Source organism: Myotis myotis, unplaced genomic scaffold (assembly GCF_014108235.1).
Source record: "Myotis myotis isolate mMyoMyo1 unplaced genomic scaffold, mMyoMyo1.p scaffold_m19_p_2, whole genome shotgun sequence".
Classification (NCBI taxonomy): Eukaryota; Metazoa; Chordata; class Mammalia; order Chiroptera; family Vespertilionidae; genus Myotis; species Myotis myotis.
The window spans coordinates 72,676,679-72,700,650 of NW_023416324.1; the positions used below are offsets into that span (position 1 = coordinate 72,676,679).

Genomic DNA, 23,972 nt, shown 5'->3' on the forward strand with positions numbered 1-23,972 from the left:
CTAGTATAAACTTTGGAAATTATACCAAAATGTATACAGGTTATAAACAAGTTTAAAGTAATGAATTATATATATTTCAAATACTCTGAATATTTCTGATTTTGATGAAAATCAAAAACATCTGTGTCTAAAAAGATTAAAATAGAAATGTAGGGATAAGAGCTGAATTACCTGTGATCTGGGGAAATCAATGATAATAATCCTATTTATGCTTTCTGTGTACACTTTGAAAACTTACTACACCCATTTAAAGTCAAGGTAAAATAACCATGGTGGTTAAGATAAACTCTATGCAAAGAGTTAATAGTCAAATTTAAACAGCAATTGCATAATAGGTGATACTTAATATCGTAGAGTGGGAGTCAGGGAATAGAAAGAAGCCAAATATTTCAAACTGCAGTCAAGAAAACCCAGCCCTTGTAAGTATATAAAGTTATTTTAATGTAATATTCTAAATTGCCAAAAAAAACCACTTGTGATATTTTTGTTTCTGTAAAGTGTTCCCACTTGCATTTATGGGCCATAATGAGACATATGGAGAAAATTAGTGATTAAAAATCATTTTGGTTATATTGCTGTACTAAGTTAGATGCACTGAGAACATTAGCTGTTATTTGGTTAGTTTTCATTCTTCCTAATGATAATATACTTTAGTTCAGAGGAGGTGTGTGGGAGGATAATATACAAGTTATGGTAAGGATTAAAAAAGGATTGGCTGATAGCCTCATCTCTACCTCTACCTTTGCTGAACTTCATAAAGACTGCTTCACATTGGCTCAGCTTTCAGAAGTGCTTTTGTACAATTTCACTAAGATGTTGTGATGACAACAATCTGTATCTATGAAGAGTTATATATTAGAAATTCAATGCATTCCATATGTGAATGTAGTTTACATTACCATTAGCTAATGAAAATCATTTTTATGTCACATTCTTACCAATTTTAATTTTAATCCTACCTCTGATAACATGTGATACTTATAAAGAGGGCATGATTTTCCTTGTTAATAGGTCTAAATATTTTTTTTCTGCTTAGAGTATTATCTTATACTAGGGGCCCAGTGCACAAATTTATGCACCTTGAAAGGAACTGTGGGCTGCGAGGCTGTGGTAGGCACAGGGGCAGGTCTTGGCCCATCCTCTGCACCCCTGCTTGGCCCCTCCCTCTGCGGCCTCTAGTCCCCTGTCTGCTGGCAGTCCCACTCCCGCCACCACAGCTCCCATGCACTAATGGTGCTGGCCCTGTTCCTGCTCGTACCTGCTGAAGGCACAGAATAATTGGTGCTGGCACTGTCAGCAGGTGCGAGTGGCAGCTGCTGCCCTGATTGCCCCTCAGGAGCAAGGGGAGGTGAAGAAGCCTGCAGGGGTGATCGGGGCTGGCAGCCGCTGCTTATACCCACTGATGGCGCCGAGCAATCAGGACTAGTGCCAGGCACTGGCAGCAGGCGCAAATGCTGGGCGGGACCACAGCATGTGGGAGCAAAGGATTTTCAGTAACCACAAGAGTCTTGCCCTGATGATAGCTACCGGTGCCCTGCCTTGATTTGGCACCCCGCTCACCTGCTCCACTATCCTACTGCAGCCGACGTCCGCCATGTTTCGTGAACGCCCCCTGGTCATCAGCGCATGTCATATTGACTGGTTGTTCAGTTGTTCCAGTTGTTCTGCAGTTTGGTCTATTTGCATATTAGCCTTTTATTATATAGGATACCAAAAGCCATAAACTTCTTGTTTCCCACATTTTTCTCAGTTATCTATTGATGAGCTTAATGAGTTGCTTGTTAAAATTAAAATATTTTTTGTTTTATTAATCCTCACCCAAGGATATTTTTTCTATTGATTTTTAGAGAGTGTGGAGAGGAGGAGAGAGAGATAGAGAGAAACATCGATGTGAGAGAGACACATCGATTGGTTGCCTCCTACAGGAGCCCCAAGCCCTGACTGGGCCTGGGATTAAACCTACAACCCAGGTACATGCCCTTGACTGGGAATGGGACCCAGATACCCTTTGGTGCACAGGCCAATGCTCTAACCTCTGACCCACACAAACCAGGGTGACATTTTGTTTTTTAATTTAACATTTTTATGAGGCAATCTCAATTGTAAACCATAGTAAAATGTTTATAGTCACACTAAACTTTCTTGTTTACATATAGTTTTCATTTAATAAAGTAATCAGAACTGGGTATTATTTTGTTATTTTTTATCATATTTATCCTGATGAATTTCAACTAGTTTAAAACACTGAACATATTAAAATATGGTTTATAATAATACTTAAAATAATTTTTAGTAATTTTGGTAAGAAGGTGCTCTTTAAGTAAGATTATTGGGCCTAAATAACTGATTATCATCAATTACATGAAAATAATTCATTAATTATTTGGTACCTTTTCTTATTTGGGAACATTGAAGTATTGTAATATTAATAAGCTACAAAACCAATGCACTGCAACTAGGAAATTCTTTCATTTCAGTGGTTCTAGTTGCAGAAAAGCTGAAAAAGTGCAATCATCTGTTTCCCATTTCTGTAGGGAAAACAGATTCATATTTATTAGGAACTACACAGTAATGATATGACTGCCTTACCTCAACAGCTCTGCTTTCCATTTTTAGGCAATAAAATTCATAAGGGATAAGTGAGAAATAATCGAGGAGCATTTTTATTTTCACTAGAGTGTTTGTTATTGCTTTACTGTGTAATATACACTAAAGTATCTATTCATGATTCAAAGAGAAAAGATTTGAGCTGAATTTGAGTGCAGTGTGCATTCAAGCATTGAATTTGATCCTTGGTGTAGTAATTGAATGAGAGCGTATTGTGTATCAAATTTATCCTTGCTCTTTAGTTTGTTAGCAAATAGCTTTTATTACAGAGGTTTTAGAGTAGGGGAAGACTTTTTAAAAGTCTAATTCCTTTTCTCCAGGAAGATATGTGGGTACCTGGATGTGGGGATGGTTTTTGTATCTTGTAGGGGAATGAGAAAGAGAAGTAACAACAGAGAAGGAGATCCAAAGGCAGCAGACTCCCAGGAGGAGGGAGCAGAGAGTGTCTAGCTATCTGCCCTTGCCCATCAGGTATCTGCAGGGGTCAGAAAGAGGATTTGCAGTGGCTATTGCCCCCACTATTCTTTGTAGACCATAATTTTTGGATACATGCTGTTTCTTATTGCGGATATAACAAATGACCACAAACTTGGTGGCTTAAAACAACACACAGATTTATTCTCTTCAGTTCTGGAGATCAGAATTCCAACGTGGTCCTTGCTGAGCTATAATCAAGATGCTGGCCAGACTGTGTTCCTTCTAGAATCTCTGTGGGGAACATCTGTGTCCTTGACTTCTTCCAGTGTGTGGAAGTTGTCTACCATTCTCTGGTTTATGGCCTCCTCCTGTCTTCAAAGCCAGCAATGGCCAGACAGGTCTTTCTCATAGTGCATCACTCAGACACTGATTCTCCTGCCTTCCCTTTAACTTCTAACGACCTTTGTGATTCTTGGTCCCCACAAATAATCCAGGAGAACCTCCCCATCTCGAGGTCAGTTAATTAACAACCTTAATTTCATCTGCAACCTGAACTCACCTCTCCCATGCATTGTAACATATTCACATTTTTGAGAATTAGGATGGAGACATCTTTGGGTGGGGAGTGCTACTACTTTTCCCACCACACAGGTTCATTTGTTGATAGTGTGTAGGGTGTACTCCAGTCTTCTTTCTCATCAACCCTCTCAATCCCCCCTACTCATCCAAATGTTATACTGCCAAGCGTGGCCAGATTGGGGCAAAACCACCATACCAACACAGATAATTAATGGACTGGTCTAGTGGTTTTCAAATTCTATGCTCCTTATACGCTACTTCAATGCAGAAAATATTTTTGAGTTTCTGTTATTCATTCTTTTTTTTTTAAATATATTTTATTGATTTTTTACAGAGAGGAAGGGAGAGAGATAGAGAGTTAGAAACATCGATGAGAGAGAAACATCGATCAGCTGTCTCCTGCACATCTCCTACTGGGGATGTGCCTGCAACCCAGGTACATGCCCTTGACCGGAATCGAACCCGGGACCCTTCAGTCCGCAGGCCGACGCTCTATCCACTGAGCCAAACCGGTTTTGGCTGTTATTCATTCTTTTAACAGGTACCTTTTGAACACCTCTCTGTTGAGCTCTGTTGCACATGGGGGAATAGAACATTGAGCTCATGCTTTGGTGGAGACTAGCAAACACTAAAACACCAAATAAACAAGAAAAATATCAGCTACTAAGAAATGCTAGACAGATAATTAAAACAGAGCAATGGGAATGACTGGGTGGCTACTGGAATTGGACCCAGGTGGGATTTGAAGGACAAGGAGCAGACAATTGTAATGGGGGCGGGGGGAGGGAGAAGGGGATGGAGAATATTCCAGGCAGAGGGTATAAGAAGCATAAGATAGGAATGCATTTTCTGTTGGAGAAACAGAAGGTAGCTGGAGTTTAATGGATCAAGGGAAAGTGTAATGAAATGTGATCCAAGAGGGAGTTACCTGCCAGATCACATGTCTATAAATCATGGGAAAGAACTTGGATTCTGTGTTTGAAGAATGACATTAGAGACTTTCTAAATAATTTTTAAAATCTTTAAGTTCACTTGGCTATTGTATAGCGGATGAATTACAGGATAGCAAGAGTAGAAGTGAGACAATAATTTGTAAGCGATTGCAATTGCAGGCCAAAAGATAATGGTGATTAGACCAAGCTGATAGAGGAGATGGAAATGATAATTAAGGATTTGGGATATATTTAAAAAGAGGTTGACTTGACAAGACACCAATCAAATGTATATAGGGAATGAGAGCAAAATGGAAATAAGGATAATTCCCAGATTTCAGGATTGAGTAGTGGTGCCATTTCCTGGGATGGGGAATACAGAGGATGAATGAGGCTTAGGGTGGAGAATCAAAGTTCTGTTTTGATCATATTGAAGTTGAAATGCCCAAGGTAAGATGTCAAATTAGGCAATTGGATATCAGTTTTGGAGTCTATGAAGAGTGTGATATAGAATACAATATCATTAGCATTTTGATGGTGTTCAAACCAAGACCTTAATAAGATTATTTAATACTAGAGGCCTGGTGCACAAAATTCATGTACTGGGGTAGGAGGGTCCCTCAGCCTTTCCTGTGCCCTCTCGCAGTCTCTGGAACACCTTGGGGGATGTCCGACTGCCTAAACAAACTGGTAGTCAGACATCCCCCGAGGGATTTAGCAGTGAGCCAAGCAGTAGTAGGCCAGGGAGGAGCCTGAATTGGGGCTGGGTACTGCTTGTGCTCCTCCCTGCCCACTGTGCATGCTGCTACGGCATCAGGAGGGCCTCCCAATGCCATGGCAGCCGTGAGACCAACTTCTGGCTGAGCAGTGATCCCCTTGTGGGAGTGCATTGACCACCAGGGGGCAGCTCCTGGTATTGAGCATCTGTCCCCTGGTGGTCAGTGCACTTCATAGCGACCGGTTGTTCCAGTCATTCCACCGTAATGGTTGCTTAGGCTTTTATTATATAGGCTAGAGGTCCGGTGCACAAATTCATGTACCAGTGGGGTCCCTCAGCCTGGCCTGAGGGATCGGGCCGAAACTGACTCTCTGACATCCCCTGAGGGGTCCTGGATTGTGAGAGGGCACAGGACAGGCCGAGAGACCCCACTGGTGCACAGTTGGGGCTGGGGATGGATGTGGGAAGTTGGCCAGCCAGGGAGGGACCACAAGAGGGCTCCAGGGCATGTCTGGCCCATCTTGCTCAGTCCCAATCTGCCAGACCCCAGCAGCAAACTAACTTACCAGTAGGAACATCTGCCCCCTGGTGGTCAGTGCACATAATAGCAACTGGTCAACCAATCGACTGCCTGCCCCCTGGTGGTCAGTGCAAGTCATAGCGATTGGTCGACAGGTAACTGTCTGCCCCTTGGTGGTCAGTGTACATCATAGCAAGCAGTTGAGCGGCCTTAGCATATCATTAGCATATTACGCTTTGATTGATTGAATGGCCGACCGGATGGACACTGAGCATATTAGGCTTTTATTATATAGGAAGAGTATATAAATAGTGAAGTAGACTCACAATGCAGCTCTAGGGTGGTCCAACACTTAGAAGTTGAACAGAGAAGGATGGCTCCACCAAGGAGACTGAGAAGAAGCACTGCTAAAACCAGAAGAATGAAATGGACAGACAGACACACACACACAGAAAGAGAGAGAGGGAGAGGGAGAGGGAGAGAGAGAGAGAGAGAGAGAGAGAGAGAGAGAGAGAGAGAGAGAGAGAGAGAGATTGCTTGTATTAAAAGAGCAATTGAGAGATTGAGATGTGAACATAAAGATGACCGTTGTGTCACTGATAATTTTGACAAGAGTAGTCCTTATGGCGTGCTGCTGCAGAAGTTGAATTAGAAAGTATGGAGGGAAGTGTGTGGGTGAAGGATGGAGACAGTGATGCTAAAACGAATTCTATGTTCCATTGGAGGTACCTACCCTTAGTGAGTTGTTGGGATGTCTGAGGTATCTATAGCAATAACCATACAACCATTGCTATAACAATTTCCATTATGATCTAAATTCACCAATTTACTGTGTAAGTTTATTAACAGTAATAATAAAGGGAAAGTGGTAAGGTTTTGAAGTGCTTGAATAATATTGCCCTTGAAAAACTTAATATTTTTGCAAATTTCTTGTGGAAACTATCCTGGCAACAGGGGTTTTAAATTGGTAATGTTTTATCTTTGCCTTCTTCCTTGGAGTGTGTCTTTAATTGCTTTTTACTGTGGCACTGATAGAAGGGGAACATACTCTCATTGTATAATTCAAATTCTTTTCCATTGTAGTTTGACCTTTTTAACAATTCTCTGCTGTTAATAATTTTAATTTTGTGGTGTTAAGGCATGCCTTTGAACTTTCATATTGAATATTCACATAATTTTGAACATTTATGTTGGCTCACTGATCTTGGCCCTAGATGAAGAATATACACATACAAGTTCTATTACAAACAATACTTTTAGACAATGCCAAAAATTTGGTGTTTACATAATGTTTTGTATATTATGTATTTTTTAACACATCTTTTCACAACCTGTTTTGTGGCTGACATTATGCTCAAGGCACAGGACTTGAAAAGACAAAAGTTATGTTTGGTGCTTGAAGGAGCTTGTGGTAAAAGGGTCAGAACTGGTAAAAGAAATAATTAAAAGTAAGCGTGATTCATGAATAAAAGAAGTATGTATGCCCTGGCTGGTGTGGCTCAGTTGGTTTGAGCGTTTTCCCAAAATGTTGTGGGTTTGATCCCTGGTCAGGGCACATACCTGGGTTACAGGTTCAATCCAGGTTGGGCTGCATACAGGAGGCAACTAATCAATGTTTATCTCATATCAACCTTTCTTTTTCTCTCTCACATCAATGTTTCTCTCTCTCTCTCCCTTCTTCTCTCTCTAAAATCAATAAGCATGTCCTCTGGTGAGGATTTAAAAAGAAAAAGAAAGAAGAAGTATGTATGATAGGAAGTCATGCAGGGAAAGCTAATGATTCTTTTTAGTTGTTCAGTGAGGGGATATCTGAGGCGACTTTGTGGAGCTAAACAGGATTTGAACCATGAGTAAGACTCCAGCAGTCAGCCACGCAAGGACAAAGGTGAAGCAGTAAACGGGATGTTGAGGGCAGAGGCGTGGGACACAAAACTAGCATAGCAGTGCTGTGACCTTTGGGTTCTTTGTTCATGATTGCACTTGACTGAAGGCTCCCCACATGCTGGAAAGGATACATGATGAGGCAGAGGTGACGGGATTTTCAGTGCAGCAGAACAGCTCATCATGTGGGCTTTGAAGTTACTGAGATGGTAGGATACAGGATGGGGAGAAACCTGGGCTGGTGAGGCTTCATGTAAGGAGAGGTAGAAAGGGCATTCAGTGAAAAGGCCAAGGACTTATAGGAGTTAATTGTCAGCATGCTTGAGGGAAGGCTATGGAAGGAAGAGTTAAATGCTGCCAAAGTGTGTGAGGTGGAGGGTTGTAGAGGGCATTGAGCAGGAAGGGAGTTAATCTGTATGTGAGGAAGGGATTAAACCAGGCACTTGTCTCTTGTCTCATTTCAATAAATACTTATTGAGGTCTATATGTGTTCCATGGACCATGCTTACCCTTGGGAAACAGGACTCATCAGGCAGGAAAAAGCTGTAGGGTGTGTTCATGGAAAGAGAAATAATGTGTGTCTCTCTGATCTCAACTCAAGATGCTAAGCCTATAAAGATCGGCTCTCAGGTTTCCCAGAGTGACTTTTGTGCAGTAGATCATGATATATATACAGTAAGTCCTCGCTTAACATCGTCCATAGGGTCTTGGAACGTGCAACTTTAAGCAAAATGACATACAATAAAATCAATTTTATCATAGTTTAAATTGATAAATATAAGAGTTAGGTTCCTATGGCATATTTCTGGTCACAAAAACATCACCAAACTCCTAAATAAAGACTCAGAACACTTGTAATATTAAACACTGAAATACATGTGAGCGCTACATACTTTTAAGAAAGATGAATGTAAACAAATCAGGTAGCCCTAACCAGTTTGGTTCAGAGGATAGAGCGTCGGCCTGTGGACTGAAGGGTCCCGGGTTCGATTCCGGTCAAGGGCATATACTTTGGTTGCAGGCACATCCCCAGTGGAGGGTGTGCAGGAGGCAGCTGATCGATGTTTCTCTCTCATCGGTGTTTCTGATTCTCTATCCCTCTCCCTTCCTCTCTGTAAAAATCAATAAAATATATTAAAAAAAACCACACAAAACAAAACAAAAAAAACCAAACAAACAAATCAGGTAATGATTTTCCTCCCTTCTGATTCCAGTTCAGGGTCGAGGTTTGGCCAGAGCCTCTCCCAGCAGGTCAGGATGCAAGGCAGCCCACATTGGACAGGACCCCCTCCCATCACAGGGCCACTCACACCCACACTCACTCAGACTGGGATCATTGAGACAGGCCAACCCATCTCACCTGCAGTTCTCTGGGATGTGGGAGGAAACCAGAGTCCATTGAGAAAACCTACACAGACCTCGAGAGCATGTGCGCACGCCATGTAGACAGTGGCCCTGGCCTGGAATCTGTATTTTTTCTCATCAACATTATAATAAAATGATATTGAATGAAGCTATGTTATTTAAGGACCCACTGTATTTACCAGTCAGTTGAATGAATGAAATCTACACTATTAATTTAAAAACTTAAGTTTTTTATTATTCAGTACCATTCATTAATTACCACCACATGTGGCTATTTATTATGTGTTAAAAGAATATTAACATGGGAAATGTTCACAATATGAATTTAAAGTAAAAAAAACTTTTTAAAAATCTATATAATAAAGAGCCAGGGTCGTAACGACCAAAGGCTTGACCAGACTGGAAGTCAGTGCTAGGTTGCCCTGGTGACCCAGCACTGACTGGGGCCACTGTGGGCGTTCCGACCCCGACCCAGCACTGACTGCCTAGGGGGCTGCAGATCAGGCCAGGAAAGAGGCCTGCAGAGAGAGAGGCAGGGTCTGAGCCAAAGCCTCTGTGGCAGCCGTTGATCAGAACTTGCCTCTCTTTCTCTCCCAGCCTGGCCAATAGCCCCACCTCCATTTCTCTTTAGGCCTCCACAGGGGCTGCTGATCAGCCCCACCTTTCTGATCAGGCCCCGTTGATAGGCCCAGAGATGCTGAATGGCATGGAACCTGAAAATCAGAACAAACTTGGGTTAATGTAAGGAGCCAATGGCTGCCTAGGAGGTGGAGCTTTTGACACTGACTGGCATAGAAACTGACCAGTCAGAACCAAATCTGGGTCTACTGTGAGGAGCCAATGGCTGCCTAGGAGGCAGAGCTTTTGATGCTGACTGGCATAGAAACTGACCAATCAGAACCAAATTGGCGGGCAGAGAAGGGCAGTTGGGAGCGAGATCAGGCTGGCAGGTAGGGCAGTTAGGGGCAATCAGGCAGGCAGAGGCAGTTAGGAGTGATCAGGCCAGCAGGGGAGAGCAGTTAGGGGCTCTATCAGGCTGGCAAGGGGGGGGGGCATTGGGGGCGAGATCACACTGGCAGGGGAGGGCAGTCGGGGGTAACCAGGCTGTCAGGGGAGGGAAATTGGGGGCAAGATCAGGACAGCAGAGGAGAACAGTTGGGGGCGAGATCAGCTGGCAGGGGAGGGCAGTTAGGGGTGATCAGGCAGGCAGGCAGAGGGGTTAGGGGGCAATCAGGCAGGCAGGCAAAGGGGTTAGGGGCAATCAGGCAGGCAGGCAGGTGAGTGGTTAGGAGTCAGCAGTCCCAGATTGTGAGAGGGGTGTCCGATTGCCTAAACCGGCAGTTGGACATCCCCTGAAGGGTTTCTGATTAGAATGGGTGCAGGCTGGGCTGAGTGAACCCCCCTCCATGCATGAATTTCATGCACCGGGCCTCTAATATATACACTGAGTGGCCAGATTATTATGACCACCCCATCGGTACTTTGTTGGGCCACTTTTTGCCTTCAATACTGCAGTGATTCTTCTTGGCATTGACGCCACAAGATGTTGAAAGGTGATGTGAGGAATCTGACACCGTGCCTGATGAATAGCACTGTCCAGTTCTGTGAGATTTGATGGTTTTGGAACCAGCTGCCTGATGGCTCTTTTAATTTATTCCCACAAATGCTCAATTGGATTGAGATCTGGTGATTGTAGGGGCCACCTAAGCAAGGTAAAGTCTCCCTCATGTTCTTGAAACCACTCCTGCACAATACAAACACCGTGGCATAACGCATTGTCTTGTTGGAAAAAGCCATTTCCATTGGGATACACCATCAACATGATAGGATGAACCTGATCAGCAACGATACTTAGGTATGTTGTGCTATTCAGACGTTCTTCCACATGAATTCAAGGGCCCAAATCATGCCAGGAAAACATGCCCCAAACCATAACACTGCCCCCACCAGCTTGAAGGGTTGTACTCATACATGTGGGGGTACATGCTTTCATGCTGTTTCCGCCAAATTCTCACTCTGCCATCTGCATGATGCAACTGGAAATGTGATTCATCGGACCACATGAGTTTTCCAACGCTCGACTGTCCAATCCTTGTGTTCCTGTGTGAATTGGAGACGTTTTATCTCGGTAACTGCAGACAGCAAAGGTGTTCGAACAGGCCTTCGGCTTCCATATCCCATACAATGCAGTGTATGGCTAATTTGCCTACAAACATCAGGTGGTCATAATAATCTGGCCACTCACATTCAAATATATCCCATGTTCAAAGGCTGTTAAATCGCGTTGTTTACCCATATCTTCAGAAAAAAATCACTTCTACTGTTGTGGTAAACAACCTGCTTCCCTATTTATAATGGTATGGCCCTTTAGCAACTTCAGCACGAAATTATAGCTAATTTGCCTACAAACGTCAGATGGTCATAATAATCTGGCCACTCAGTGTATATAATATGGTCCCAGTTTTATGAATGTGTGTGTGTGTGTGGGGGGGGAGAATGTCTGTTTTAAAAATATTAGTGATTATCTCTGGGTCATAAGATTAAAAGAAGATTATCTTCTTCATCTTCCAAGTTTTCTAAAATGCATATGTATTATATAAACATATTTATAGTCATAAAATGCTATTTAAAATATTTAACTATATATAACATTTATAGTTAAATATTAAATCCCAAGAGGCTTTCTTCTATCACAGTAACTTTCTAGCTGATATTCCTTTTTTCCTCACCATTTATTCTTACGGATTTCTTTCTGACCTCATTTCTGTGTCTGTGCTCACACCTCTCAGTCTCCCCCCCCCACCCCCCCTTAGCCAGACCCTTTTACCTCTGTATTCTCTCTGTGCTCCTGTACACAGGGTGAGCTTTGCTCTCTGCTCTTTATTTCCTTATGGTTGCCATTTTCCATTCCAGTGCACTTTCAATTCTATTTTATTCGTGATTATTGATCTTGTTCTTCTTTTCTGGTGAAATTTTTATTCTAAAACACATCTGCAAGCCATTCATAGCACTGCTTGGATACAGTTAAACATTTCATCGACTGTGAGTTTTTAAGAATATATTTCTGTTGTATCTGTAGCTTCTCTTTGTGGTCTCTTTGAAAGCAAGTGCAAAACTTGGATACAAAAATATCATCCAAAAAAGTCATGCACAGAGGTCATAGCTATAGTCTAATGAATCCCATATCTGCCTCTGAAGGTTAACTCAAGGCACATTTTGTGGGTGAGAGTGAGTGTTATCTCCTAAGGTAATTGAGAAGGTAGGAAGTCAAACATACCTCATTTTCCTTCTTAAACCCTTTTGAAGGTAACAGTTAACAAATTGTATAACCCTTTTCTGAAATTAGTTTCTTCTGCTTCTGCGCATCTCTAAGTTATGAACTCCACATGTGAATAGAGCAGATTTTTTATTTTATTGTTTCTATTTTTATTTCCTTGAGTTCCAAGTTCCAGAATTTGACATGTATCTCCTTACCCTGTTCCTTTGATTCCAATTTTGTAGGCTTGGATTCCTCCCTTTCACTTTCCGCCTTTAGGACACAGTGATTGAAAGTTGTTTTACTAGTCCCTCAGAATGTCCCACCCTGTGCTTTGTTGAGTGCACGGCAAGCTCAGCATTTACTCCAGGCCTGCATGTGTGAGAGCACCACCACAGCCTCTGTTTTATTTTCTGCTTTCTTTCTTCTGGTATCACTGAACTTTTGGCTGCAGTGTCATTTTGGATCCATGTCCTCAGTTGTGAGAAACATCAGAGTCAGGACATAATCCTTGACATGCTGTGTGGGCCTTGTCCTAGGGGGGAAGGGGGCGTTAGTTGTAGAGATAATCCAAAATAGCTGCCAATGCTGAAGTCATCCCTGGGTAATGATTTTGTAGTGTATCCTGTTATGTATGTCTATTTGCAGTTTACATATACATGTAGGGTGATTTAACTGAGACCATTCTAGTGAGTGAAGCATTGCTCTGCTTTGCGAAAGCATACAAGACCTGATGGAAGGAAAGAGAGTGAAACTATTTTGTTGGAGGATAGGAAAATCCAGTCTGGGGTTAAATTATTGTTGTAGATAATCTTCTAAATGAATTAATCCATGTGAATTAATTTAACATGTAGAATCAGCTGTGAGTGGAGCTCTGCTATCCCCAGTTTTTAAAAAAGGAGAGTAGAGAAGCCATCATTCACTCAAGTTACAAAAGAAGTAATTAAAAAGCAACATGGTTTCTTTAGGAGGAACCAAAAGGAGCTGAGCTGGGTTTTATCTCCCTCCCTCTTTCTCTCCCACTCTCTTTCCCCTCCCTCCCTCCCTCCCTCCTTCCTTTCCTCACCTGGCTATATCTTCTAAGCTCCATAGGGCTCTGCCCCATAGGGCTCTGCTGTAGCCCTGCTCTATTACAGCACTCTGTTGTGTTTATATCTCTGTTTCTGCACTGGTCTGTAGTCGTCTTCAGGGAACACTCTACATCCCACTCACATCTTAGAGCAGTGGTTCTCAACCTGTGGGTCACGACCATCGGAAAACACATATAGCATATCAGATATTTACATTACTATTCACAACAGTAGCAAAATTACAGTTATGAAGTAGCAATGAAAATAATTTTATGGTTGGGGGTCACCACAACATGAGGAAGGTTGAGAACCACTGTCTTAGTGTGTCACATTGTGCCTTACATATAATTAGCCCCTAACGTATATAAAACATATTTTTATATGTTAAATATAAAAATATATTTTTATATTTTAAGAATGATTTCATTATTTAACAACATGAAATATTATGATGGAAAGATGTTAAATAATTGTGCTCTAAGAAATAAGCATTCTTTGGAGAAATAGAGGTGGTTTTAATAAAAAAGATAAAAACATTTTCTAGACCTTATGGGTAGCACATGGTGAAATAGATTACCAACAAGGAAGGGAACTCTCCATCCCTGGAGATCCTTAAAAATTGGACAGAGAGACATCTGTGAGTGAGGCAAATAGGCAGACATAATGACCCATGGTTCTGTGATTTTTTTGCCTGAAGAGAAGACTGAGGGGTAAGACGTTAAAACTCTTTCAAATATGGAAAATAGCTCCTTTTGCTTCCACAGGAAAACAAGTCAAAGATGCTTAACCTAAAGTCTTAGAGATTTAGGTTACATTAATAATTAGGGATTTTAAAAATAGATTGTAAAAATCCTGTGGAAATCTTCAAAACAAAAGATTGATTTGTGTGCGATACAGAGTCAGCTCTATGATTCTGTTACAGTAAAAATACTTTTTATATATTATTTTGAACAGAGATAATTATTCAAGTATGTTATATTCAGTGCATAACGTTCTCTTGGGAAAGAAAAGCGTATAAAATAGTATCTTAAAGCATTAAGCATCATACTGTTTTGTGAACAGGAGGGTAGAACAGAGATAGTAAGTGTGAAGTTCTTCCATCTAAATACCTTTACAGTGTTGTGCTATTATATCTGAGCCAACCTATGAGGGGGAGTCTGGGGCAGATCTCTATTCTGCTGGGTGAGCCTTATTTTGGCCATTACAGCTTTTCCCAATGAAAATGGAGAGGAATTGCGGGGGAGGGGAGCTACAGAAATCCTGTCCAGACAAAGGGAACCAAAATACCTATGTCAAAACAGTCTTCTCAGGTATTTGGTGTAATTTCTACCTGCAGCCACATGATGTCACAATTGGATTTTGATTTCACTGTGTATTTGTCTCAACAGATGAAGGCATTTTCAAAGCTGGAGAAGAAAGATCTGAAACTCGGGGGGCAGCAGAAGTCCAAGAAGATGAAGACACTCAGGTTGAGATTCCAGTTGATCAGGTAATCTCCGTGCCTATAAAAATATGTATAAACCAATTGCTACTATTTTTTATTTCAAATTTTTCATATGTTAGTTAAACCCTCTCAGGTACAGTGTGGCTGAAAACCTTAAAAACAAAACAAAACACCTTCATTTCTTTTTAGTTTTCCCACAAAGAATAGCCCTTTGGACGGAGGCTTTTATTATGATGATGATGATGGAAAATGGTATATCTTTAAAAAGCAGCATTGAAGAATGTGGTGGATTGGAGTTAAGAATGAGATATAAAGAGGGAGAAACTTGACACAGGAAAAAAGAGTGTTGGCTTTGGGTTTTATCGACAAAAATAGTCCTCCTCTTAGAAAAGCAGGGTGTTGTTGTTTGGTTTTGTTTTTAAAAAACAAAAATGTTTTCTCCTTTCGGGTCCTTGAAGTTGTTGTGATTGGAATTTTTGTCATAAATTAGGTACTTGTATAAATGCAACTCAAATATTTGCTATGTGTGTATTGATTTTATTTCTTAGGCCAGTGGAACACGGAAGTGTGTGTGTGTGTGTGTGTGTGTGTGTGTGTGTGTGTGTATGTGTGTGTTTACACACATGTGCTTACAGAAGGGATTAAGCAATGTTAATTCTAGCTAAATGATACCAGAAATAGACTTTTTAACACAATTCAACCAGGTTTCTTACAATTCCATGTGGAGGAGGAGAATTTAGGTGAGGGAATGAGGCTCAAGGGAATGAGAAATCACTAGGTATAGCCACTTGCCCTCTGACTATTATGTGATATTTCCCTTTTAAAAAGCAAATTTCACAATCCAGCAAATTCCACAGATGATCTTCTCAATGGTATTCGCCTTCACAGTGAGGCAGTGCAGTTTCTGCTTGGTTATTGCACAGGCATTTTCTATAAGTATCACCTTCCCAATGAAAAGCCCAATGTGTTAAAAAACCACAGATTTCAAAAATCCAATTTATTATCTAGGTTTAGTTACAACTAATAATTTTTTTAAATATATTTTATTGATTTTTTACAGAGAGAAAGGGAGAGAGATAGAGAGTTAGAAACATCGATGAGAGAGAAACATCGATCAGCTGCCTCTTGCACATCTCCCACCGGGGACGTGCCCGCAACACAGGTACATGCCCCTGACCGGAATCGAACCTAGGACCCTTCAGTCTGCAGGCCGACGCTCTATCCACTGAGCCAAACCGGTCTCGGCTACAACTAATAATTTTTCATAAACTCCAGCGATAGGTATTTTTTTTTCTGAGGTTAAATGGAATTTTAAGTCTTCTGTGAAGCTGCTATTAAATATTATAAGACAGAGAAGGGTAATCATCATGAATATACAACACCTATTAGCTGCTAAAACCAAGACTAATTTATATTCCAAAGTCAGAATGCCAGATATCAAGAAAAGAATCGCAGCATTATTTCCAGAAGAGAAATCTCTTTGTTAAGCACCTAATGAGTTACGAAATTTGTGATAGGTATTTTTTACACATAAGTTTAAGGATCAGGGGGCATAGATCAGCGCCGGAACCTGAGCGGCCTTGGGTAAGTGTTCATCCGCAGAGCTTGATTTCTTATTTGACTGGAGAGTGCTAACTTATTAAAATACAAGTATGCAAAAGAGACTGATCAGACAGCTTGGTAAAGCTGAGCAATTTCAACTAATTTATATCAGTTTGAAGAAAATAAAACCAGGTAAACAAAGGCCAGAATTATTTTCTCCTTTGACCCTATGATTTAATAGAGTTGGGATTATCTGGCCCATGTGGTTGGCATGAGCTGCTATTCAGGTCAGGGTGTAGAGTCATTCTCTCTATGATTTAGTGACCTTTAGCTCTATATCCTAAGCAGCTATGTTATAAATATTGTCAAAAACCAAGTGAGAGTGTGGAGAAATTAGCGTAAAGATTCATTATAGCAATATTCGTTACAGTAAGAACAGCTCTGAGGATGTGCCCTAGTGGTGGTCCTCATGGAACAATAGGTACTGTTCATTAAGTACCTATGAGTGCCAGGCACTGTAGTAGGCACTTTTATCTCATGTAATTGTGATAACCACCCTGTGAGACAGGTCTTATTATTCCCACTTTATATAGAGGAAGAAAGGGAGCTCACATAGGTGGAATTACTTGTCCAAGATGGTATTGTCAAAGGAGTTGGGATTTGGATGCAAGTCTATCAAACTTCAAAGCACAGGAGTGATCTAGAAGAAGAGTAGTAAATGCAAACAAACAAACAAACAAATAAAAAACAGTGATTAACCCAGGGATTGAAAACATTCTTGCATCAGAAAGGAAATGTAGTCATCCTATATGATTTGGCTTAGCTATAAATGATACTTACACACACTCCCTTTCAGGCCAATCCTAGTTAACTACTTTGAATTGGTTTCCTGTCATCTAAATGGTTCATGTTGTAACTTTAGTCAAAGGTCCAATGAGAAGGGTGTGTGTGTGTGTGTGTGTGTGTGTGTGAATATCATGTGCCAAGTAATTTATTGATGCCTGAAAAGCAAATCAATTTTTAGAAGTAAATATTAAGACCTCTGTTGGGAGCCAATGCTCTGTAGAGCTCTTGTGTTTCCCCACATCTTGTGAGTAGAGGCACTAGACTACCTTTTTAAGGATGTTTGTAGAGTGAACAGGCCTGAAAAACAGGGATAGTGACTTTCATGGGAGCAGTCACTCTCAACTGGAGGTGATTTTGACAATTTCTGAGGACATTTTTTGATTGTTATAGCTGAGAGAATCTATGGCTAGGAGCCAGGGATGCTGCTAAAATATCTTGTTACATAACAGCCCCCCCCCCCCCCACATACACACAAGATTATTCAGTTCAAAGTGTCAGTAGGGCTGAGATTGAGAAACCCTGCTGTAGAACAAAGGCAAGGTTTGTTTATTGTCTAGTATAATAAAGATAATGTCTCCATATGGTGTAAAAGTCTGGCAGGTTTATTATCCAACATAGAAGATTTGGTGCCATTGAATTGTATACTCAAACCGAGTTAAAATGGCAAATTTTATGTTATGTGTATTTTACCACAATAAAAATATTTTGAAATAAAAGATTTGGGTTCTCTAAGCTTTGGGTTCTTCCCTTGAAAAGCAGACTACTATGTAGATCACCTAACCCTATTCACATTGCCCCGGGGAGTGGGGCTTTGGGGAGTGAGTACAAGTGGTGATTTAGCTACTGACATTGCTGTGAGCAGTCGAGTCAGCTATCTCTGACCCAGGAGTCTCATGGCCTCTGCCAGCATCCATGAAACTGGCAGGCTGATGTGTTAGCTGGCAAGTGGGGTAACATTTCAGATCTTGATAGCCTGGCATCAACTAGTGTGTGTGTGTGTGTGTGTGTGTGTGTGTGTGTGTATGTGTGTGTGTGTGTGTGGGTGTGTGTGTGTGTGTTTGTATGTTGTTGTTGTTGTTGTTGTGTGTGTGTAATGGGGCATCATGGTTAAATTCTAGCCAAGAAAGAGTCTGAACTCTGTCCCAAGATCCAGACTCTTCATTTTTTAGAGACAAGTTAATGATACTTCTGAACTCATGGAAAAGTGAAGAATGTCACATTCTGTTACATATTCCAGAAGGCCAGAACAAACATATTTTCTTAGGGGAGAGTTTAGGTCTAATAAGAATCTGGTACCCTTACTAGAGTACCATGCACATTCCAAATCAATCGGTTGTCCACAAGCAGTGGGACAGGTGCCTGAGGAGCTAATACCTATGGCTGTACCCTGGCACCAATGACTCAGGCGACAATGTGCTCTATTTATAAAGTGATGCTTTTCCAGGCCAAGGAGTCAAGAAATGAGCTTGTTTCATTATATTTAAGTAAACTGCACCTAGTAAGTGAGGATTAGGAAGGAGAAATCACCGTATCAGAAACACAGGCAAAGAAGTACCTATAAAACAGGAAAATAAGCAATTATGTTTCAGATTTTGTTCCATATGACAGAAGGGAGCACAAGATGGAGACAGTAACTTTAGAGTGATTTGGGGTTGTTATATAGCATTCTCCCCTCAGTTTGTAGTTGATTCTGAGTAATAAAATAATGATAATTTCAAAATGTTTTTATGCTAAATAGTTTCATTAAGTATCATTTAAGCCAGCATCATGAGCACTGGAGCAATGAAAGCTTTTTGCTTCTTTTAATTGTAGGTTGTGATTGAATTTATTTGTTCATTTGTGTGTTTGTTTATTTGTCTAAAACTTCTTAATTAAAATTACACATAAGCTATTTTTAAAAGATGATAACAGAAATGGCGACCTCTGGTTTCACTTTTCCCCACCTTGATGCCTTCTCTACAGAGAAAACCTGTTTGAACTAGTTTGTTGTTTCTCATGGAATACACTGCTATATTTCTACATCACCCCTCCCTTTTTCCCTCCCCTCCATTTTAGTACCTCTGCGACATTTGGGTCTTACAATGTCAAACTATGTCATAGTTTAATTAGCTTTTTTCCCCCATTCTAAGCGGTACACAGAATCCTTTTAACTGGTGACATATCAAATTTGATAAACTACATTAACTGATTTTATTTTTCAACTTTAGATAGTATTTACTAACTTTATCTCTAATGGCTATGGAAGATGATTATTTAAATCTCTTACCAACTCTGTCCCGCTCTTCCTCCCCAAATAAGGCCATATGTGCACAAAACCTCACATGCATGCCCTTTCCCTTCTTCCTCTCCATTATAATTTTACTGTTGGCTTGGTACATGGATTTGTGCACACTGAAAGGAAATTAATTAGAAGGTGGCTGCCGGGGCGGGACTGGGCGAGACAGGCCGGACACGCCTGGAGCCAACCTCCCGTGGTCCCTCCCTAGCCAGCCGCACCTGGGGTGGTGCTGTGGGAAGGGCATCTGGGGAGTGAGCGGGGTCCCTCCAGAAGGTGGGGTCCCTTGGCCTGGCCTGTGGGAATTGGGCTGAAACCGGCTCTCCAACTGTCCCTAAGACAGCGGTTCTCAACCTGTGGGTCGCGACCCCTTTGGTGGTCGAACAACCCTTTCACAGGGGTCGCCTAAGACCATTCTGCATATCAGATATTTACATTACAATTCATAACAGTAGCAAAATTACAGTTATGAAGTAACAATAAAAATAATTTTATGGTTGGGGGTAACAACATTAGGAACTGTATTTAAAGGACCAGAAGGTTGAGAACCACTGCCCTAAGGGGTCCCAGAGTGTGATAGCGCACTCTGCAAAGTTGCTGTCATACAGGGTGGTGAATGCAAACGCAAGTGTGCAGCAAACCAGATTCGGGGCCAAAAGTGCCCCAGCAACAACATAACCCATGGCCAAAGGTGGAATTGTGGGGCCCCGTGAGGAATCGGGCTCCCTCCTCTCCGGTTCTGGGGTGTGTCGCCTGAGAACTGCTGCTGCCAAGTCACCAAAGCTCAGCAGGCCCTGTGTTGAGTGTCTGCCCCCTGGTGGTCAGTGCACGTCATACCTACCACCTTGTCTGACGGTCAGATGGTCGATTAGCCTTTTATAGCTTATTTAATAAGAGCCTAATGTGTTAAGTGTCTGGCCGATCGTTCGACTGTTCGACCAGTTACTGTGACGCACACTGACCACCAAGGGGCAGGTGCTCTGATTAGTAGGTTAGCTTGCTGCTCGTGCCCAGCTGATTGGGACTGGGTGAGATAGGCCGGGCACGCCCCTGGAGCCCTCCCGTGGTCCCTCTCCGGCCCTGATCATGCACCGGTGGGGTCCTAGGCCTGGCCTGTGCCCTGTTACAATCTGGGATCCCTCGGAAGATGTCAGAGAGCCGTTTTCAGCCCGATCCCCAAAGGCCAGGCTGAGGGACCCCACCAGTGCACGAATTTGTGCACTGGGCCTCTAGTATGTAGACAATAATTTTTGCTAAGTCAATATTTAATCTGTATGTTATTTTTGCTTATCTGTATTATTTTGCTTATCTCTATCCTAGATATGTACCCTATGTACTCTGGGTACATATCCTTTGTTGTGTTACCCTTTATTCCTCCTCCCTATTTTAGTAATTGCCTTTTTTGTTGTTTGTTTAGTTTTTGTGTGTAGTTATTAGCAAGCCATATTCAAATTCTGCCAGAACTGTTCATCTCCTCTTGGTATACTCAAACATATGTAGTGACACTGAAATCTCAGTTTCATCTTTTCAGCCTTTCAATCATCTGCCTCAAGCTGTCAGCTGTTCTATAGGTATGCTTTTCAGGGTTTCCCTGGTATTTGTCTTCACCATTATTTTGGAAATTTCCTTTGCTTCTCCAGTGTGTAGATCCTCCATTTCTTGGATTCTGTATCTTCCTCTTTCTTGGCCACACCTTCATTTTTGTGTGGAACTCACCTCTAGGAGCCCACTGAGGAAAGTGCCATGGAAGACACTTTTGAAAAAAAAACAAAAAACACTTTACATGTCTGAAATGTCTTTTTTTCTCTATCCTAGCTTGACTAAGTATGACTAGGTATAAAATTATACCTAGTTAGATATAATTTCTCTCAAAATTTTGAAAGCATTGCTCTATTGTCCTTCCTATTCAGAATGGCATTTGGGAAAGTTCAGTGCCATTGTATCTCCTGGGCCTTCATGAAATAGCCCTTTTTCACTATCTGGAAGCTTTCAGGCTCTTGTCTTTGTTCCTGCTGTTCTGAAGATTTCCAATTCTGTGCCTTTGTGCAGGTCTTTTTGCGTATTGGACTGGACACTTAATGGGCTTTTTTATTATGTAAATGTTTGTTTTTTAGTCTTGAAAAATATATTGAATTATTTTTTTTGATAACTTTCTTCTCTTCATTTCTCTCCTCTCTTTCTGGAATAACAAGTATTTGGATATAGGCCCTCCTAGACTCATCCTATACTTGCTTCTCCTACTTTCCATCCCTATGGCTTTTTTCTATTTTCTCAATCTTTTTTAAAATAAAAAGATTTTAAGTGTTTTCTTCCATCTGTTGAATTTTTTTTCCAGTCATATATTTTGAAGTTTTAGGAGCTCTTTCAGATTCTCTGAATATTCCTTTTTATAGCATCCTATTCCTGCTTAATGGATATGATATCATACTTTATCTTCCCAAGGATAGACCTATTACTTTAACCTTTCTTTTTTATACTATTTTTGTTTCTTCTGAGATTCTTTTTCTTTCTATGTTTTTATCTCTGTCTATATGTCTGAAGCTTTTCTTGCCTGTCTGGTTAATTGATTGTGGATTTTTTTTTTTAAGATTGAAATATGTTTGACATAAAATATTATATAAATTTGAGATGTATATCTGGTTAGATTTTAGAGTAAAGCAATAGAGACACTGTGCATAGGCAGGGCTCATCAGGTTGGGGGAGTTGCACTGTAGGGTGATTGGTTTTTGCCATTGTATTGGTTAGACCTCCAATTTCAGAATTTAGCGGGTTATCAGAAGGGAGTGAGAAAAACCACATTTGCTCAGTCTTCTGTGTTCAACCAGAAATCACTTTCACACTAATTCATCTTTATAGAACCGGCAGGAGGGATGGCAGCCTGGCAGCCTGTGACCAGCCCTGTGAGAGATACTTCTTTGGCTAGCACCGAGCTTACAGAACCTGAATCTCTTCAGCAGGCCATGCGTTCTGCAGTCCGCCACAGGCCACAGCACTTCCTATTATCAAGCACCTGTCCTGACTTCACATTTATGTTATTTTCCCAGCTCCTGGGGGCCCTTGAGTTTGTGATTCTTGGTCTACACGTAGAGAACATAGTGCTATTTAAAAAATAATCTGCAGCCTAGAGACCATACCCAGAAGCAGGAGGTTTGAAATCCAAATATGCCCATCGACATACTTTTGTTCTCCATGCCCTGGCCTCATCACTTACCCTACCAGCTACTTATGAAGAGTCAGCAGTCTCTCGTGAAAGGCAAACTGAATGGAGAGCTTATTTGTATTAGTTCTTCATAGGTAACAAAATACACAAAAGGGTAAAGGAAGCTGCTTCCTCTGTCAGACCCCTAAATCTGCTTCAATGAAATATATTTATTAAAATAATAATTATAAAGCCTTTAGAACCAGAAAGGAAGCTGGTCCTAACTCCTTATTTGGCCAGTGAAGAAACAAAGCTCCCTAGTGGGGAAAGCCGTTTTCCCACAAAGACACAGCTGCTGGTCGGGAGTCTAGTAGGCGCCCAGGGCTCCTGGCCTCCCGTCTGGTACTCATTTCTAAGTACCGCAAGGAGGGGAAGTGGGAGATGAGGGACTTCTTATTATCTCACAAACAGCAACATGTTCCATCTGTGTAGGAGGCCACTCGGCCTTTACTGCCTTCCCTGGGCTGAAAGGAATAATGCACTAACAGTCTTTTCATCATTCTTTATTTTTAAGTCGCAGCCTCTTGGTGAATCCTATTCATGTTTGGTGATATAAGCATCACACACAGCTGGAAGAGTGAAGGTGAAGGTGATCTGGCTTCTTAATTTCCGTGTTCATCGTCAGTGCTTTTTGTGACATTGTGGTTGTAGATTTGTGTTTAATTGATAAAAATGGTGTTAATCATTAAAGTGTAGCCTTCCGGGATTTCTGATGTAAGTGAAAGAAAGTTAATGTTTACTTCTAAAGTGAGAAAACTTAATGTGGAAATTTTTTCTAATGACTAAATATTCCCTTGCTACCTAGTTTAAGTTTTCAATGTACCATATCTTTTCATATGGGTGTTGCAGGAACTTGTGAAGCTTGAATGGACATGAGTGAGCTGGCTTCAGCAGGTGGCTGGCCAAAGCTTCATGCTTTCTGTAGGTCTTTGTACTTCGAACCATATATAAACGTTTTCTCCCCCTGTGTGAAAGTAAGCCTCTGAAAGCTAAGAGCAGGAAGCAGCACTTTGCTGTCATGAAAAATTGAAATTGATTATTTCAAAGCACCTCATTGAAATTGGATAGGAAATGATTTTAGTTTCCATAGGGACAGAAATATAAAACAAGTGCAGTTACTTCTATACTTTCAACATCTATGCCTGAACTCTGCCGTAAAATCCACATCTACACTTCCTGCCCAAACCTTGTAAAGAATCCTCACTCTTATCAAATTTCAGATGTAGCAAATGTTACATTGAGAAGTGGACATCTGAAGTAGTCCCTTCCTTCCTTCCTCCCTTCCTCCTCCCTTCCTTCCTCCCTCCTCCTTCCTTCCTTC

The 23,972-nt window shown here is 41.2% G+C and overlaps 1 protein-coding gene and 1 pseudogene across 1 annotated transcript in view; one reads left to right on the forward strand and one right to left on the reverse strand.

Annotated features, from left to right (window-relative positions):
• LOC118677504 overlaps positions 1 to 1,596 on the reverse strand; it is a 32,512-nt pseudogene extending 30,916 nt beyond the window's left edge.
• The window catches only part of DCDC2 (doublecortin domain containing 2), a 194,284-nt gene that overhangs the window by 151,083 nt on the left and 19,229 nt on the right, over positions 1 to 23,972 (forward strand). Inside the window, exon 8 of the mRNA XM_036352857.1 lies at positions 14,734 to 14,834. Coding sequence (XP_036208750.1) covers positions 14,734 to 14,834 — 101 coding nt within the window. The remainder of the gene's footprint in view (positions 1 to 14,733; positions 14,835 to 23,972) is intronic.